The 19,968-nt window shown below is 40.9% G+C and overlaps 1 protein-coding gene across 30 annotated transcripts in view; it reads right to left on the bottom strand.

Annotated features, from left to right (window-relative positions):
• Positions 1-19,968, bottom strand: part of NRXN3 (neurexin 3) — a 985,030-nt gene that overhangs the window by 652,961 nt on the left and 312,101 nt on the right. For all 30 annotated transcript variants that reach the window (XM_017741724.1, XM_017741721.1, XM_017741722.1 and 27 more), the window contains one exon: positions 17,652-18,035. In XM_017741724.1, coding sequence (XP_017597213.1) covers positions 17,652-18,035 — 384 coding nt within the window. The remainder of the gene's footprint in view (positions 1-17,651; positions 18,036-19,968) is intronic.

Below are 19,968 nucleotides of genomic sequence, written 5' to 3'. Positions count from 1 at the left end.
TGGTTTCCCCATCCTCGATTCCTGTTATTTGAAGTCCTCCACATGATTCAAAGCATTAAGATGCAATCAGGAACATCTTTTGAACTGGTCTACTTTCACAGCAGAAACTGAGACAGAAATAGAAGACAGCTCATCCACTGTCACACTGCAAAGCCAGGACAGTGTAGGGACACAAACCACTGTCCATCTCAACTGGGCTGCTGCCCCCCACTCTTTGGATGATCCAAGAGCTACCTGCCACCTTGTTGTACTTTTCATGAGACAGACCCTGAAAAATTCTCAGATTATCAACCAAGTCAAAATAATGGAGAGGTCAATAATTCCTTTGGAAACTGGAAAATAATCCACAAGCCTAAAAATAATCTAAATCTGTAATGGAAAGGGGACTGATCTTGACATCACTTGAAACATAGATGGTAAGACTCTATAGATACAACACCTGTTTCTCTTTCAAATTCTGCAGATAGAGAGAGACTCAAAAGGGGAAGAATTGAGGCACAAGACAGTTTTTTAAGATTTCAATTAGCCTTTTTTTTGGACTAGGATTTATTTACTGCAGAGTTAAGCATCTCTCATAGTTACAGATCCTCTATTTATATCTGCTAACTGTGCAAATTTCCTGGTTCTCTGATTCCAGACCAGCTGCTGGGCACAGCTGTGCTCCAACAAAGGCACCAAAACCAGCAGGATTGCTGTGGGACTGTCATACTCCCCTAATTTCATCTGCATCTGGAAGAGGAAATCACAGTGCTTTTCTCACCCACTCCTGACACAGCTCAACAGAACACCACCAATGTAATTTTAAAAAAACCCTCAGTGATAGATTGCCAGTGTGAGAAGCTCCCAAGCTTCCACAGCTTTTAAAGGTTGCACTAAAACTTCCTGCACAACATACAAGGTTGCCAACACAGAGAATACAGGAATCTAAGTGAACAGTCACCTGCAAAACCTTTAGACAGAGCAGAGGACATCCTGTGAGCAATTTGATGTGTGGAGAGATCAAGGCATAGAATTGCAAGCAATATAGAGTCTGGTAACAAAGACGCTTCTGTTCAGTGGGAAGAGGGGGAAGTAAAAGCAATGCAATGAGGCAGAGCACCCAAGTGCCTCACAACACACTGCAGGCTGTATAAACACATACAGGGCTCTGTGGCATCTCAGTCTTGAAGCAGGTTTTAGAATCCTATTTCTGTGGGCATGAAGCTCAAGGATGCAGCAAGATCAAGCCTGCACCCAACAGAGGGGACTGGCACATCCTCCTCCTGGCATGCACTACTGGCTACCTGAAGCCTGTCTCTGCTTCCCCCACCCACTGGCTGTCCTGAACGCCATCCTTGCTTAATGGCTGCTTCACACCCTAAGCACCTTACTTACAGATTTGGATTTTACTGGAAGGGCTGATGGGCCCCTAAGCACCACTGGAGGCAATGCTGGGGTTTGTCAGGATTTACTGTTTTATTCTTTAAAACCTAATTGATTTGCCAAAGATCAAACAAAGTCCATGACAGAGCAGGAATAAATGCAAGTGAACTAAATGTTAGACTATGTTTTTGTTATTGTTTTTGGTGTTTATGCAGATGAACAATATTTGGGATGACAGCTTGTCAGTCAGAAAAGCCTCTGTCCTCCATCTGCCACGAAGATGAACAGTTAGCAGCGTACTTGCTGTTTCTGCTCATGCACTGGCTCGAGAGAATAAGCCTCACACTAGGCTCTCCTTATCAGCAGCCTGGAAACAACACTCCTCCATGCTTCTCTTTCTCACATGAGTCTGTGAATATCTCTTCTAACTGAGATTTGAGTTTGGGATCTGAAGTTCTTTTGGCAAAAGCTTTTCCCTATAGTGCATTTGACAAAACCGTCCTTAGCAACAGCCTTTTCTCATCTGATACTGAAACACATACCACATAATACTGTTTCTAATTTGCCTAAACATGGAGGTTGTTCCACAATTCTTTGAGATCTAGCAAAGAAGACGAAGTATCAAAATGTTGTTATTTTTACACTATTAACTATTCTACCCTTCCTAATTCAGTATGAGTTATAAAAAGTAATTATAATAAGAAGCAAACAAAACTTACTTTGGTAATCAGTGTCTTGCATGTCGTATAAATTTATTCACGTATTTGCTAATTATGAAAACACATCCAGTCATTAACAGGATTTAGAAAGGAAAATAGGTCATTTGAAGTTGGAAGACATTTCCAGGTTATGATTCTGAGGCATACATTTCACAGATCCATACAAGCTAGAAGAAGAAGAGCTGGCTAGGTCATGGAGCTCCCTTCCCTTCCTGTCCTCTTACAAAACATCTGTCATTGAAGTGCAGAGCAGCCTGGCCTTGCTCTGCCGTTTTAGCCATCCTAATTTCCATTGGAATAGATGGGATTTCCACCCTTTTCTCTGATCCCTACTACAGCAAAATAAAGCAAAAACAAACCAAGCTCATTCTTGTGATGGTGTGATATTCACTCTTTTCCTTTCTTAGTTTAACCCAATATTCCATAAGTGTCCTGTGAACTTCCTTAAACAATTCCCCTTCTTTGGGAAGGCAGTCCTCCCATCAGAGCTGATTCATCATCCTCTCCTCAGGTTGTCATTTCACCAAGCAATATGTACTGAACTCTTCTAATCTTTCTCCATAATTCCTCCCTTCAGCCTCCTGATTATATTTCAGCTTATTTTGCCAATTTCCTTCATATTGTTGGATTTCAGTCTAAGCTGCTCAACAGTGCTTTCTTTACACCTTTTATACTTGTATTTCTTGAATATACATGTCTACTTGTGTGACTAGGAATACTTCTAACTAGCACAGGTGTAGCTGAGTACCCAATGGCACTTCATTAATACACAATTTAAGTGGTGAGGAGTTGATATTCAGGCTTTATTATCTTGGCAAAGGTCAACGGGTAAAACTGTTTAAGGCTCCTTTCTTGTGTGCTCTGTAAATCTCATATCACTATTGAGTTAAATACATCCAGCCAATCACTGACACACCATACAAAATTTGATCATTTGTTTAGTGCTATATAAAGGGCAGTGAATAATTTAACCTTTTCAATGCCAAAGAAACTAGATTTTTTTTCCCCCTGAGTGGCTCAAGTACTACAGCATTTTAGCTATAAAAGGTTGCTTGTGTACCTCAAAAAAATACTGCATTGTGTCTCAACAACCACACAAGGATTGCATTAGCACTGCAGGTGTAGAAAAGTGGCACAAGACAGAAAGTCATTGCTATTTTAAAATAAAATCTCTGACCTTTACGGATTTTTAATATACTTTGTGGGTCTAGGCAATGTTGTTCTTTTGGGGATATGAGCTCAAAATTATTAAAACACAACACAAAGATCTGCCCCTATTTCCGTACTGATGAAGAATGAAATACTCTGTGTCAAGTAGAAATAACAGGAAAATTAGTTAGATAACACAAAAATGAGTATCATTCATTAGGTTAGGATTTCTGCCTGTTCTCATGGCAGGATGTCCACTGAGCTTAAGAAGAACTATGAAACAGAAGGTCAAATATTAGCAAAAAATACACATTTTTCTGGTCTTCAGCTTTTCTCATCCTAGAATCAGAAGCTCTTGGTGATTCATGAATTTTCCCACATTGCAACCCTTTTATGATTTTGGAAAGTCTGAAGTATCTGGCTTTTTGGGGGGATTTTTGCAGCTAGGGAAGATAAGGCACAGAAAAATGAACTTGCTTGCAGTTATATTAGCCAGAAACAGAATTCTAAGGCATGTCTACATTGTATACTTTTGTGAAGCACCAAATTAGTAATGTACCATATATGTCAAGGCTTGTTTTGTGAGAAGCCCTGATCAGACTTCCTCACCAGCCTGGCAGCAATGCTGAATTGACGCGACACAACTCACCCACCGCTCGTCTGCAGGTACTGCCACGGTAGCAGTCAGCAGATGCTCTTGTGAAGCAAACAGGGCTACACACAATGTAGCACAGGACGTTCTGCACCCAGTACACTGCAGTACACCTTCTGAACAGCATCTGTAGGGCAGCTTTGCAAAGATTTCTGAGTAACAGCATTTGCTGTGCTTTTACCCTCGTCCAGAGAAATCACTGTCTTTTAGCTCTCACTGTCAGATAACACTTTCTTAATCTTTATTTGTTCCTTAAATTAAGGCTTATAGAACTTCAGTTTGCCTTATAAGTACATCTACTAACTTCCTCCATGTATTAGTCAGCTGGAGACCCCTGGATTCTGATCAGACACATAGGGAGTGATAGTTGAGTAAGCAATACTGGGTAAGAGAGAGGCTGACCTGTGGGGAGCTGTGTGGTAATCAGCATTTCATTACTGCATGCTAAAAGGCCAAAGTGATTCACAAGTGCTTTTCTGAGTGGGAAAACAGGAGAGGAAGAGAAGATGAAGGAACTCTGGTTCTGATATGAATTATCTCTATCCTATCACAATATATAAGTATTTATCTCTAGGAACTGCTAACCAAATATCCCAGGACTACATTACCATGTCTTCAGAGATCTGCAAGTATTATTTAGAGATATCAGATAGCTTTTTCAAGGTGGAAAGAGTAGTTTAGTGCCCTAAGAGTCTACCGACTAAATTAGGTGATATCTTAGATTCAGACACTTAAATCCCAGTAAATGAAGTTCTCTCAGAGTCAGAGTCTGTGGCTAATTACTTTTGTTATCTAGAATCTTACTGTAGGTGCCTTAATAGTTCTATATCACAGTTTCCCAAAATATAAAATTATGATATCAATCTCCTTTTGCAAATACTCTGCATATGGGAAAAAATGGCTTTTGTTTGTCTCAATTTGCATCCTTATAAATAGCTTAATGTGGATTTATTTAGCATATTCTGATAGCCCAAAGACAGAGATGGTCAACAACTTCCTGGCTTTCTCCCAGCTATGACCTTGTCTGCTCATTTTAAGTTTGAAGGGTCCCCCAGGAGTTAACTGTATGCAAAGGTACAAAAACTCACCCAAGCCTCCATCTCTGGCTTCTACAGAGAGAGGGGTAATACTGTGAGATTTGGCAGGCCCCACAACACTGTGGCAGAAAACAGCCTAAAGTCCATTGCCAACCCATGTTTCAGATGGGTTACAGTTTACTGACGGAACAGAAGACATCTCATTTCCAAACACAAAGAGGCCTAATGCCAGGACCCCCACTCCTGGTTGTATCTGAATGTTCTTCCTTCCTGCTCTGAAGCTCCCCTAGGTAGCCTTCACCAGGAAACTGCTCAAGTGCGTAATCCAGAAGCAATGCTAAAGCAGGAAAAAACATAATACACAGTTACCTGCAGGGACACAAACGGTGCTGAATTACAGTTCTTGACATGCACAATCTCTTCAGTGCCTAACAGGATACTGCCTTTCAAGGGATCAACATGGGGAAAGAAAGTTAGGGATGCCACCCAGTTAAATAGGATTTTACTGATCAACACTTTGACAGAGTACATAAATCAAGCATGTCTCCATAATCTGAGTGAAAGGTGTCTAGGAAAACCAACTCACAGCAAAAGGGACATGGCAGCAGTTTCAAAGCTGCTTCTCCTGGATGATTTCCTGACTGAGCCTTGGCCAGTGGCATACACTAGGGTAGGAACTAGGCAACACACACAGACACACAAAGAAAACTAAATGATCGGCATTTTAATTCTTACAGCTCCTAGAAAAAACAACAGCGTAAAAGAGAATAGATGTGCTCAGCAAACTGTCACCAGCCAGGAGGAAAAGACAAAAGAATAAAGAAATCACAGCAGTGTAAATCAACTAGAGGAGAAATGGCTAAATGAGGATGCTGATTGCTAATCTACATCCTGTCACTCTGACTTTATAAGCAGGTGAGCTCAAGAGGCCATGTGTGCAAAAGCAGCCCCATAAAAGCACTGTTTTTCCCAATCTCATCTGTATTCACAGTGGGCCAGGTTTTCACTTTATGGCTGCAATGTTCCTGTTTCTTCTGCAGGTCCATTAGCACTGTGCACATTGCTCAGTCAATAGCAATTCCAGCCTACACTTTTCTGCCTTTTTTATTTGGACACAAGTCCTTCTGTCTGCTGGATTCATTACTCTTCGACATGGCTATTTGTGGTCTCTCTTTATGTTTTGATTATTTTTTAAAGCAGCCCAAGTGCCTTTGACTTTAAATACAAAAATTAAAAGGTAAGTGAAAACAGTGAGGCATTTAAAAATGTAATGATAAATCATTTCTGTTTCTCTTTACTTTAATCCTTTTTGTTTTCCATAATCGCTTTGCCCAAAAGGCTTGCAGCTTATAAAATGACCCCCACCCCTCAGAAAAAAGATACTAGCCTTTTGTTTGACAAAGCTCTATTCATTCCTTTCCTTGTCCCCTTTTCCCACATCCCAAGAAATCTTTCAGGACATCCTTTGCTCTTCTGCACCAGACAGGAAAGTGAAATTTGATCAAACTGGAAAGTGGCAGAAGGAATCTGGCAGGCTTAGGGGAATGGCATACAAGCAATTGAACAAGATTCAGAACCATGATGTTGCCTTAGTAAAAGGGAGGGCAACAGACTGGGACAGTAGTCAATCTCCACCCTGCTGAATTCTAGACTATCTCCACCTCCTTCACCAAGGTGGTTAAAGGCAGCTCCTTCACACCACAGTGGTGCTTCCAGCATCAGACTGGGACTGGTGAAAAGTGAACTGTGAACTATGTGCCTTACTTTATCCACACCCTCCGATGGCCAATCCCATGTTCTAACATCAAGAAAAGATGGAATTATTAAAAACAGCTTTGAGAAAAGCACCTTGGATATAGGGCTAAATCATCCTCCAGTAACACTTGACAGGGAGAGAAAGGCTAAAATTCAGCACTGGTTAGTCCTCCAAGGAGACAAAAGAATTAAAGGCAAATGCAGAAAAAAGGAAATTTGCACAAATTGGACATGAGAGCTGACAAGCAGAAATGGGGTAGCAGTGATTTGTGGGGTTTGCTTCAAAAAGCCAGATTGCAACAGAAGACAATTTCACCGAAGATATGGTAATAAAATGGTGAAAACCTGGGTGTTTCTATGACTGAGCACTGAACTATTAGGCTTCCACCTCTAGGAATCAGAACCTGTACACTAAGATTAGATTAGTGTATGGACTCTAGATATTTTGAAATTTCTTAGTATGCCAAAAATCTTTCCTTTGACCTATTTTTTCTCTTCGGTCACAAACATTCTCAACAGACAGATTAAAAAAAAATAACAGAACTATAAAATAGTTTAGACGGCTTCTGTATTCTTGCTTCCTTCATACTATTTAGCAAGCACATTCCTTTTGCCAATCACTTGTTGAGGGGGAGATCTTGTTCTCACATGGCAGATGATACATGCATCGCAAACTCCATTTTGTTCTGCTTAGTTCCAACCTTGCTCTGCTCCCTAGGCTGGGTACACTAAACTGCCTCATGGCTCTCTGTCTTCAACAGTTTCACACAAAAAGGAGAGGAAATCAGAGCTATTGAAGAAGAGTTCCTCCTTTCACCATTCCACTTCACAGCTCTACCAAAGACCAGGCAAGCCAGAAAGATTGACCCATTTTCTAACCTCTAATGCAAATACTCCTCCAAGAGATGACTAAGGTATATAAAGGAGAAGTACTCTATATATTTCTCATTCTAAGTACAAGCCTAGGGCTCCCAGAGCTGTCAGTATAACATGCTTTTCAACTGAGGGCTGAAGTGTCATTTTCCATTTTAATCATTTAATGAAAGGTAGTGGATAAAAAAATCACTATTTAAAATACCATCTTTTTCCTTTCTCGGCAGTTTGAGATGGGGCCTGTGGGTATTGGGGCAGTCAGACTTAGCTAATTCCACATGAATCCGTTTAAATCCTAAACTCTGGTGCTTTGATACAACTTCCAACAGTAATCTCCTTCAACCTTCCCCGTCCTTTTGCTCCCTTTAGTGGTATCACAACATGAAGAATTACACTTCCTCCCTGTTCAGAAATGAAAAAATGCTGTGGATCACAAGAACACAAGATTATTGTGGTAGGTAACCCAAAGTGTCCAGGCTGACCACAACAGGACCTTGCCATAACAGGCAGAACTTCAGAAGTCAAAAGCTGTGGGACATAAAAAATGGAAGCATCATGAGACCAATAGCACTTATTATGAAGCTGCTTTTCTTGTACCTCCCCCCTGCTGCTGTGTCCCTTCAGTGGGAAGACTTCTGCCATAATGTGATGGATATCTCCTAAGCTTTTTGCTCTATCTATTCACCTACTCACCACTTATCATCATCACAAAGCAGGAAGTTACTCTGAAACTCATATTAAGATTTGATTTATCAGGATACAGTTTCCCTCTTCCACACCTTATCTCCCAATTTTAACCTCATTGTTCTCAATTACCCAGTAAAAAAAAAAAAAAGAGGATGCTAGTAAGAAATAAACTCAAAATGATGAATATTATCTTTCCTTTACACATTCTCAGACACTTTAGCAGTGACAGTGAGAAGGGTTTCCCTCTGGAGAGCCATACCTTGGAGTCTGGTACCTAGTTGCCGTAGATTTGCCAGGACCACCCTGTGGGCTGCTCTGTGCGATAACTGCGTATGAGACAAGACAGACAAACCAAGCAGATTGGGATGAGTCAATATACACCACCAAATAAGATCTTTCCATGGTTGCGGTGATGGGCTGTGCTTTTGCATATCCTTTCCACATCACACAATAGCCTCATCCAATCAATCAAAGTGTCCAAGGGATGACTGCCTATCTCCACATACAGAAAGAGTCAATTAAGGGAGCATCATGAATGCCAAGTCTCTCCTCTCCCCCTGAGACGAATAGAGAAAGAGAAATGAGACAGAAAATGCACTGTGCCAGTGCCTGCCTTTCAGCTTGATGGCTTTGACTGGGCAAAGCAGGGAGATAGAGAAAGCTAATTTCACAGATAACATCTCCAAGGTCTATATAGTAATTTCAAATATTGGAAATAATTTTTCATGACAAATGAATCTACTTCATCCTGGCTTCTTCCATCAAGATATTCCCTTTAATTGTAAGGACAATTGGCAGTTTCAGCAGAAACACAAACTGCTCTGACTGGAGGGTATGGAAAGGAAGTGGGGTATGAAGCCACAGGGACTGAGATCAACCACTGAGCTATAAGAGACTCAAAAATACTACTTAGTCAGAAGCAATTCTTGAACCCAGTGTCATCAGCTTGCTCTCCTGGAGATGGCTGAACACTGCCTGCCATGGGAAGTGGTGAATGAATTCCTTGTTTTGCTTTGCTTGTATGTGTGGCTTTTGCTTCTCCTATTAAACTGTCTTTATCTCAAGCCACGAGTTACCTCACTTTTAGCCTTCTGATTGTCTCCCTGATGCCGCTGGTGGAGGAGTGAGTGAGTGGCTGCTTGGGGCTTGGTTGCTGGCTGGGGTCAAACCACGACACTGCGATATTCAGGCAAAACTGACCTGCAATGACAAGCTGTCCTTCAATCTGAGAGTTATCGGAACAACATTTTGTGCCGTGACTTACAGATGGGGTGTATTTTGTGGCTTACATTAAGGAGAAACCATTGTTCTGAACGGTCATTTATAAACCAGGAGATAAACAAAAAACATCACTATCATATTGGTCCTGTAGAAGAGGCCTATACTAATAAAAGTATCAGGTTCTAAAAGCATTAATCAAATGGTCTTACCTACCCATCAACATATTTTTTGTTGTTCTAGTGTTCCTTGCAGGAGTTGACAGCACACAAAATCGTACTGTTTTGGGTAACCACGTTTCTTGAACTGGGGGGATCTTACGAAAGCTACACTCAGCAATAAACAGCCAGAAATACAGAAGTTTAGAGAAAAATAGCAGAAATTATTATCTTCTTCTGTGCCATCAACTAACATATTCAGATGAGATAAGAGCACCTGGAGTACCAACAAATTCACATGCAGCCAGGAAGTCAGGAGTGGCCTTAAATAGCAAAAGCATATGATGATGGAATCAGGATGAAGAAACCGGAGGAACACATGGATAAAAAAAATCATGCCCATAACATTATACGATATAGGAGAGACAATCAGTTGGTTTTTCTACAGTCTCAGATTTTCCAGCTGCTCGGCAGATGCTGTTGGAGATTGTCACATCAATGAGACTCTTCGAAGTTAAAGTTCAACAGCATAAAAACCATGATGTATTTTTTTCCCAAGCAGATGTAATCACCCCGACTGCAGAATTAACTGCATGCTCTTCTGTACTGAGGATATCACAAAGGCATTACAGTGCGACAAATGCAGTTACTTGTCCTGGAAAACACAAATATTCAGAGTGGCCTTTGACTGAATATATATATATATCTGTGGACAAAAAAATTATAATAAGCAGTAAGGATCACAACATAAATCCACAAAAGTGAAAGACTTTTAAATTGTTCCTTAATACTGTTTCACTTCCCTTACAAGCCCACCTTGGCTTCTCTGTCCTTACTGGAGGTAGCACATCATCTAATGAGCATCTTGGGAATTGTCTGAGTGCTAGAACAGAAGTTACTCCATAGAAGGTAAGGAAATAATTATGAGATGGAGGATACATAAAAGTCTAATAAGTACAATAATCCAGCACTTATGCAACAAACAGTAGCCTTCTGCTCTGACAGTCAGTCTTCAAGAAGAGATACAAGGGAGCTAATCACATAAAGCCCAGACCTGTGTTTCTTGAGAAGAACTGTGAACAGCATCTTCCACAGTAGTAGCTGCCTGGGCCAGCCATAAAGGGATCAGCCACAAGTGTTACGAATGGATTGATGGCAAGTGAGAAAATTAACTTCTCACACAAATGCCTTTAGCAAAGTTAACATTCTTCAGATCATGTTTAATGGAGATTTTACCATAAAATTAGTGAGACACAAATCGAAATGGGTGTGAAGGGATTGTATGAAATGTTTTGCTAAATTCAGATGGAATATTTTTTTCTGCAGTTTGGAGACAGTTTGGGAAATTGTACAATAGGAACCGGTCTGGTACTAATAAGTCAGTGAATAGATGAGGTCTAGAACAGACCTATTTTCTAACATCTTACTTTAGATCATGAAATCATAAGAATTATTCTGATGTTTTGACTTTCTTAAGTCTTTGACTGTTCAAGACCTAGCAGATTAAAAGAATTCAAAACATTGCAGCAAAGACTTTTCTCCTAATGTGTCCATCACTCCTGGGAACCATCACTCCTATAAGAAAATCTATTCTCAGCAGTTATCTAGCATTTCACTGCATACTCAGAAGGTCTGGACAGTCCAAAAAGCATCAACACTTTTCAGTTGCTTTAAACAAACCTTCAAAGATGTGATTATCATCAACCATCTTCACTAAAATTAAAAAGAAATCTACGCTGCTACCTGTGCTTGAGACAGCAAAGTATGCAGCACTTATCCTGTGTAGTAAATGGTTTTGTAGCATTTCTTATTACCAGTAATTTTACAATATCTCTCTTTATTGCATACATAATGGGAAGAGGTGTATTGTCATTAAACTGTTCTTAGTGAACAGTGCTGCAAAGGTACTTGGCAGATAATAAAGTGTGCAGCCCTATGACCAACATCATCATTGTTAACAGCAGATGTGTTACTGCTCACAGTGTACCACAAAATACAGAAAAAGCCTGGCTGGCTCAGGGTGTTAGCTGTCCATCTGTGAGCACACTCAAACAGGAACGACCATGGTTCCAGCCCTTGGGACAAGAACCAGAATGGGATATTTCTGTCTTTCTGCAATAAACACTAGATGCAGCACAGCAAAGAAAATGGCTGGAACAAGCCTTTTCTTTTTTTCCCTTTACTTAGAAAGGACTCAGGCTGTGTCCATCTCTGAGCAATTAACTTTTGAGGTTTAAAATCTAAATCTCAATGTCTTTTATTTCAGTTCTAAATAATCAGGAGTCCCATACCAACCTGCCTTTTTCAATACTATATACCTCTTAAAAAAAATCCAAGCAAACTGCAGTCAAATCATTTAAGTAGGAGCAAATACTAAAAAGTGAGTGATCAACAACATTTGATTCTCGTTGGCCAAAATTATCTGATTTTCAGTTGTCTTTTGCTTTGTGTCCTTCCTAGGCTCTTGTCCTCTCCAGTTGCTCTCACAGTGCTCTTCAATAGAAGGAAAGGGTGCATAGAGTTTTCAAGATCCACCAAGCAGACCTCACACATCTCTTTGAGCCCAAGGCATTTTCACTGCAGCTACAGAAAGTAGCTAATTTGAATACAACACACATTCCCCTCCCCCTGCTTAGTTAAGGCCAGGGCTTTGGGATCCTTTTCAGAAAAGGCCAGGGCTTTGGGGTCCTTTTCAGGGTTCTGAGGAGGTACTTTGTAATCACAGCAAAGTAGAACATCATCCTCCGCGAGCCAGATACCAGCTCCTACCTCTAACATTTTAAGTGCAATTAACAGGGGGTTGCAATGACCTGATGCAACCAATGTCAAATACTAGCAAATTACAAGGCAAAGGGTAAAGAAGACATTAAGTATTTTAAAAAACCCACCAAAGATCCTTCACAACTGCTGCACTCACCCACACTTCCCACGCTCCTGCATGTCTGCAACAGCCCTCCAGACCTTGCTGACAAGACTTGCAACTCACCCTAATTTCTCCTAGGTTAATTTTGGAAAGGCAGCTCATATGCAACAGGAGGAAGCATGGTACCCACCACATTGGAGGAATCTTTTTGTCAATTATCTCAAAGCTTGCTCTGCATCTGATAATCAGAAAGCATTTGGGAAGCATTCACATGGGATTTCAGATATTTTAGGTCCTTTATTTCAAACTGACCAGCAGAAGAGCAGACCTGTTGAAACAAGGTACTTCAGAAGAGAGAGGCAGCACTGCAGACACTGGTCTGTGGTACTCTATGTTCCAGTTTGGCCAAATTTAGAAATACATCCTCTGAGAGAAGGCACAACCACCCCTCCCCCAGCAGGTTTGGGAAAAATAAATTTTCCTCGAAGGAAAGTGAAGGAGATAAAACTATTTATTTAACAAACACATGGGAAAAGGAAAATAGTGCTAAATAATAAAATCTTTCGCTGTGGAGGAAAAACCTGGGAAAGTGTTGGAGTCCTCCCTTTGGTCTCCTCGGAGCTGGGGCTTGGCCCAGGGCCAGGCCCTCTGTGCCCAATGGAAAGTCCTCCTGATGTGCTCTGAGGTTGAAGCAGTCCAGTAGAAAAGGGAGAAAATCCAAAATTCCAGGAAAGGAAAAGCAAAGTTCAACTCTCAGTCTCTCTCTGGAGAAAAAGAAACTGAAACTGGCCAAAAGCTGACTGGAAATCAGCAAACCGGGTGCCTCCTCCCTCCCCTGCCGCAGCTGGGAAAAAAAAGTTGCTATCTCTGTGTGACCTTGGACAAGCTGCAAACTGCTTTGAAAAAGTTTTGCTCAGTTTTTCCTTCCCCCTCTCAGGCTCAGTTTAGAGGCATAGAAAGGCACAAAGTTAATTTCTGGGCATAGGGCAGGAATATGGGATACACATCATAAAGTCACCCCAAGACACTCTACTCTTTCTAAAACCCTAGGATGCAAGAATGATTCAGTACTACTAACAAGTACAAGCACCAAGGGGTTTTGGGTTGGTTTTTCTTCCCCCCAATACCTAGCACACCACAACTCAAAACCAGCAAGCTCAGTACAAAGTCTCAGTACACACTTGCAATTACAACTTTCATCGTAAATCCACTTCACTGCGCCAGCAACTCAGTAAGAGCTATCCAAAACTAAATGCAGTTTAGGAGTTTTTCTGGCATCATTAAATCTTTCTCTTCACCATATTTAACAGGAGTGCAAGAGAGCTCAGGGAGCAGGGGGAGGTGAGATCATTACCACATTGGCATCACTCGCAGGAGGAATTGTGTCCTGGCTATTAGCTTCTTCTCTATTTCTTTCCTTTCTTTACTATATTTGCAACAAAGTCACACTGAGTTCGACTACTTAGTAGAGAACCATTATGGAAAGATGACAGAGGATGAGAAGCAAGGATTTAAGAAAATAAATAACAGTGTGTTACCTGGTCATCACACTCTCTGGTGGAAGGTGTGAAATGGGGACTGTATCAAGCTAATTGCCAGCATTTGCTGCTGCCTTTGCTTAGCCTCACAGCCTGGCACTGAGCACTTATGGCCCACAAAAGCACAATATGGTCTTTTCCCTGTCTCACCCCATCTCTTCTATGAAATTTCAATGAGCCAAGGAGAAACTACATTACTACTAGAAACTATGACACTTTCAGACTGCTAACACCTTTGTCTGCTTACATCACTGCCAATACTGAAATAATTATTAGATACTGGAATTTTAAGAATGAATTTGAGGCCTTGGCAGCAGTTCTCTGTTCTGTGCCCTGTCAAACTCCAGTTCCAGCAAGGTTTCTCTATCTGCACAGAAGTCCTGTCTGAGCAGAACACTGTAACCAAAGTCTACATTGCATCCAGTGTAACTGGCTGAATACACAGAGATGTTACTTCACTGACAAGACAAACTCCCACAGGCTTTAGATAGAAGTGACATACTGAATACTGTGTATTTGTATTATTTCACCATGAATAAAAGGAATCCAAACTTCTTTTCTAACTGACAAAAACAATTTCCTTTTTAGTCACTTTTAAATATATTATGTCCTTCATATGGAAAAGCATAAAATTTATGAGAAATACAGCATTATAAATGTAAAAATACTATACCTGGAAGGTGTGAGACAGACTTTATCATCAACAACAAATTAATCATCTGCTTCTCTTCCTAGAGTTGTACGTACGTCCTCCCTATTTTTAGTTCTCTAACTAGATGTTAAGTATGTGCTTTGCTTTGTGACAAAGAGTGATTTTCTTGATAGTCACCAAGCACAGGAGATTCTTTATGCTAGGCTACCCTGCCCCTTAACCCTTTATCATACATCTTGGGTTGCAGGAGTTACACTCCTCTTTTAGGAGAAGAGAAGTGTAAGAACAGAATAAAGTGAGAGGTGGCAGACTGGAAAAGTGGGTCAGTAGCTGTCCCATATTAGAAGATCTAGCCTGCTCCTTCTTTGTTCCTCTCCTTATGCACCAGCCTGGCTGCCCCCGGGTCCTGTCGCAGCTCATCAGTCATTACACAGCAGTGCCACTGTGGCATGGCCGCATCTCTCACTTTGATTCCCTTCCCAGTCTCCATCTCAACCTTTCTCCTTCCAACAGTATTAGGATCACAGACCAGATGCAATCAGGACTTGCAATAATCGTTGGGTGCCAGACCAGGAGAATGAAGAGTATCACTGGTAGCCTGCAATGCTTTTGCTCATGGAGGCAAAATCAGTGGGCACTAATGCAGTTCTCTGACACTTATCAGAGCAGTATGAGGCTGCTATGTAAGACCACATAAATGTACTGGAGTCAAATGCACTTCAATTTGTACAACTTTTTTCAGGTATCCAGTCTCAAATATTTATTCCCTATAAGCTGCTTCTCACATTGCCAAGGAATGTCAGGCATTATAGCCATGTTTTGCCTGACACTGGGACTAAATCAGCAATGGGTCTGTGGTTTCTAATTACAGACAAAATTAGTTTCTCAGGATTAGGATATTTGCATACATCTTTTATGCTGTCCTGAACTGTTTCATCACAGTTTTGTTAACCTTAAATACACTCTGATTCTAAAATATATTTATGACCTCAAGTTCCCATGCTAGACATTAATTCATAAATATATCTTCCTAATTCAGACTGATGCCCATCAGAGCACAGCCAAGTTATGAATCTCAGGCCAGACTTGATATTCATTTCTCCCAAATTAAAATGCTTACATGCCTTTAATCTACTGATTTCTTTTCACTGACAGTAAAAGTAGCAAAAGCTAACACCACAGATATATAAAGGTACATGACATGAACCCTGTTCTTTATGTCACTGTTAGCTTTGGAGTCTCTTCTGAGAGCCAGGTCCAGGAGATGGGCATGAGACAGACTCCAAAAAGCCCTGAATCACAGAGCTGGTCACTCCTAATAATAAAGACCAAGGGCAAACACACATGCAATTTTGTGGGGGAACAATGCATTTATGGTAGCGCTTCCTTTTATCATGTTTGTATAAAACCTAATCACACAACAACTGGCCAAAACAATTCCCAAGGGTATGGCTGAGAAAACCTCTACCTGATGTTTTCCAGAATTTTCAAATCCCTTGTAGTCAAAAGAGAGAACGCTGAGCTGACATTGGCACAGCTGATGCCCATGAATCTTACATTTTCACCCATGTTCCCCCAGCACGGATGGCAGTGTTGATGCTTCAGTTGTTTTAAGGCCCACTGGCAATTAACTACTATTGCTGCTTAGGGCAGCAGGCAATGAATTACTGGCTGTGAGCAGTTTTATGAACAATCACAGATCTCGTGCTGTAAAACTAAATCCCATCCATATAGGAAGAATTTTGGTCATTAACAAAAACTTTCTTCAAAGAGGAAAATCCTCTTCAAAGTGAATGAATTATAAATCTCAATTCTACCTAATATTTTATGCATTGTACCTAAATTTCATGTTCTTCCTCATAAGTGGCATGTTACTATGATCAATAGTAAAAAATACATAAAGGGGACACTAAATGGGAAAGGAGCTGCTCAAATATCTATAGCAGAAGATCAAAAATATCTGAATTTCCAATTCTAAGACACATGCTATAACCATGATGCCAAGTGAGGTGATATAAAGAAGGGACTGAAAGCCCTAAGACTCTGTTAATGGTTTACAGTTAATTCTTGGGTGTACTGGGGATGCAGTTTAGCCCAAATGCAGTGCTAATGGCCAAATATTAACAGAAACACTGGTTTAAATATAAGAAAACATCCTTTAGGGAGGTGGGGGATTTTGTAACTGATCTTAGCCCTATCTTTTTCTGTAAAACCACTCACCTACCTCATTCTGATGGTGGCACCAGCACAATAAGGATAACAACAATTAATAGGAACCACCTATGTTCCTTATATAGTTCAAATATCTTCCATTAGTAAATTCCTTTCCATGTGATCTATAACACATAGAAAATTTGCCTGCCTACACCAGCATCACTTGGGCTTCATATCTCCAATCATATGTCTTTAAATCACAATTCTGGATGAGTACAATTAAGATGCAAAGAATCTCCCACTAATCTCCTACAGATTTGCCTTATCAGAGGTGAACTTGGAGACATGCTGCTTTTAACACTGTCCCTTTAGCTGGCTTTACTCATAAACAGTCATCAAGGAAATTCTACTACACAAAAAAAAAGGAAGCCTAGATAGAACTGGGATTCATTGTCCGTCCCATGCAAGAAAAATCTCCATAACTAAAGCTCACACTTGGTACAGTTTCCAGCAATTTGTTTGAGACTTCTCACATGCAACTGCATTTTCTGCCTCAGGAGACAAACCATACTTAGTCAAAGAAACTCTGAAACCCAAAGAGAAGATCTTCAGAGGGCTTAGGGAGTGAAGTGGCCAAGTAAGCTCATGAAATGAGGGTGGAAAAGACTGGAAGGAAACAATCAGAGAAGAAAGTTCTCCTGGTGTGGGGGCTGGAACTTAGCATTGGGAAGACCAACAAGGACAGGTGAGAGTCTTACAGGAACACTGGATTTTGTTCTCGTTCTCATGCACACTTTCAGCTTCGTGTAACTGAAGACAGAGAACACAACTTACCTCGCTCACACGTTCTACCCCAGTAGCCGGTGCCGGTGCAGTCACAAATGAAGCGGTTCCAGCCGTCCTTGCAGACTGCATTGTTCTTACATGGGTAGCTGTCGCACTGCTTGGTGCTGAGGCGGGAGCAGGAGGACTTGACTCCTGCGGCGTTCTGTGCCTCTGCCAGCTGCCGGATGTTCTTGCTTCGCCCATCAATGAACAAGTCTCGGATACAGCCAACATAGCCATAGTTCAGCATTGCTGTCCAGAGCTCTGTGGGAAGGATGAGTCCTGCCCGGTTCTCTGGCAGCCCACCAAGGTACATGTCACCTTCCAGATCCAGGATCTCACTCTCCCCACTAGCAGTGAATGGGGTGCGTCGGCTGTTCACTGATATAGTACCTAAATGAGGAAGATAAGGAGACATCAACACTTTCAACTACAGACTCGGTTTAGTTCATTTTTTTCCAATAACTGAGTGAGGTTTAAGGTTCAGCACAGGAGAATGAAGATTCTTCCCTATCCAAATGGAATGCTAACAGTGTCTCTCACACAGATCCCTCTCCTCCTGAACCACAGGTCCTAAGTACTTCCATGCAGTGATTGATCATCATGTGTCTGTATCCCAAATTGCATTATAAAGTCAGAAGCATAGCAATTCAATGGCTAAATCATAACATGTAAAATTTGAGCATTATTACAATGGTATTCATCCAGCAAAGCAAAAACTTACTGAGAACACACAGGAGTTTGATGGCATAAGGACTAGAGAGTAAAAAGAAAAGCAAAAGCATTTTAATTCCCACTATATAGCTCTTTCAGAAAACACTTCATCAGTACCTCCAGACCTGGACCTGGATGAGGGACCAACATAGACATGTTTGTAGGTGACATGGAGAGAATAGTTGATGCATTGGAGGAAGCACTGGGTTACCATTTAGAGAAACCTTTACAAGGTGGAGCAAAGGACTGATAGCAATGTTTGATGCAAATTAAAACTAATAAATACAAAGTCCTACACTTGGGTCAGAAAAGCCTCACACATAAGTACAAGCTAGCAACCAGCTGGCTAAGGAGCAACTCTGCAGAAAAGGACCTGGAGACATGGCAGACAACTTGAACATGAATTGGCACTGTGAACTTGTAGGGGCAAGAGACACAAGCTGCAGTAAGGTGTCCTGGTTCCAGCTAGAACAGAGTTAATTCTCTGCAGTAGCTGGGAGGGACATGGCCAGGGGAAGCAAGTGAGCAATGTGATTTGGAGTGTCTCAATGGGACCACTGAATTGGAGAGTACCATTCCTAAGCCACAACATAAGGGAATCTCCAACTCCATAGAAAAGGACATTTTTCACCACAAGAGTGGCCAGACACGGGAACAGAAACCTCAGAGGGGTCTACCAGACTGAAGGCATTCAAAGCACAACTGCACACGACCCTGAAGAAAGCCTAGATTGAACTAGAAATCTTCAGAAGTTTGTCCCAAAGTAAAATATTGTACAGTTTTACACAGAAAGTTTTCTAATTTCCGTTTTATTCAGGAAAATTGAGGGAGAGAGAGACAAACTTATCGCTGAAGAACAGTTATTATTAAAACTGTGGTAGCTTCCATATGCTCCAAATAAAATATGGGCATACTGCACTGAGGCCATTCACATATATTTCAAGAAATTGTCCCAGCACATAAAATAATCAGAACATATAATACAGAAATATAATCAGGATATGTAAAACAGGTACAGAAAAGCAAAGTGACTTGTTTAAGGTCAGACAGTGCATCCAAAGAAAAACAGGGAACATAATGTACATCTCTCACATTCCAGAGCACTGTACTCTTCTGAAGAACATTCAGCAGTTTCTGTGACGGGGACATCTGCCCACTACACACTCATCTAAAAATCAGCAATTCAATCTCCCTAGCATCATCACATCCAATTGCCTTGTCATTAAAACAGCCTGTCTTCGGAGACACTATCCAAGCTTTAAGATTAAGTCCACATCATTGCATTTTTATCAGACATCCCTACAATAAGGAAGGAGAGCTGATAGGGTTAACTCTAGCTATTGTCTCTGTGAGAAAGTACAGTCATGTACACACACTTTTTCTTCAGTTGCAAGAGGTGTCTTCTTCTGTGTTCTTAGAGAACTGCATATATGATACAGACACAAGGTATTCCATGTGTGTGATGTTCAGTAATAATTAAGGAATAATGTCAGAGGCAGCAGAGTGTCAGAAGCAACAGAGGCATTACAAATTAGAGGCTCAAAGAGAACCACAGTTATTTGATGAATCATTTTGTATAAACAAGCTGGAGCACCACATAAAATAGGGAAAG

Source organism: Corvus brachyrhynchos, unplaced genomic scaffold (assembly GCF_000691975.1).
Source record: "Corvus brachyrhynchos isolate BGI_N302 unplaced genomic scaffold, ASM69197v1 scaffold115, whole genome shotgun sequence".
Lineage (NCBI taxonomy): Eukaryota > Metazoa > Chordata > Aves > Passeriformes > Corvidae > Corvus > Corvus brachyrhynchos.
This window is presented reverse-complemented; position numbering and strand designations above follow the sequence as displayed.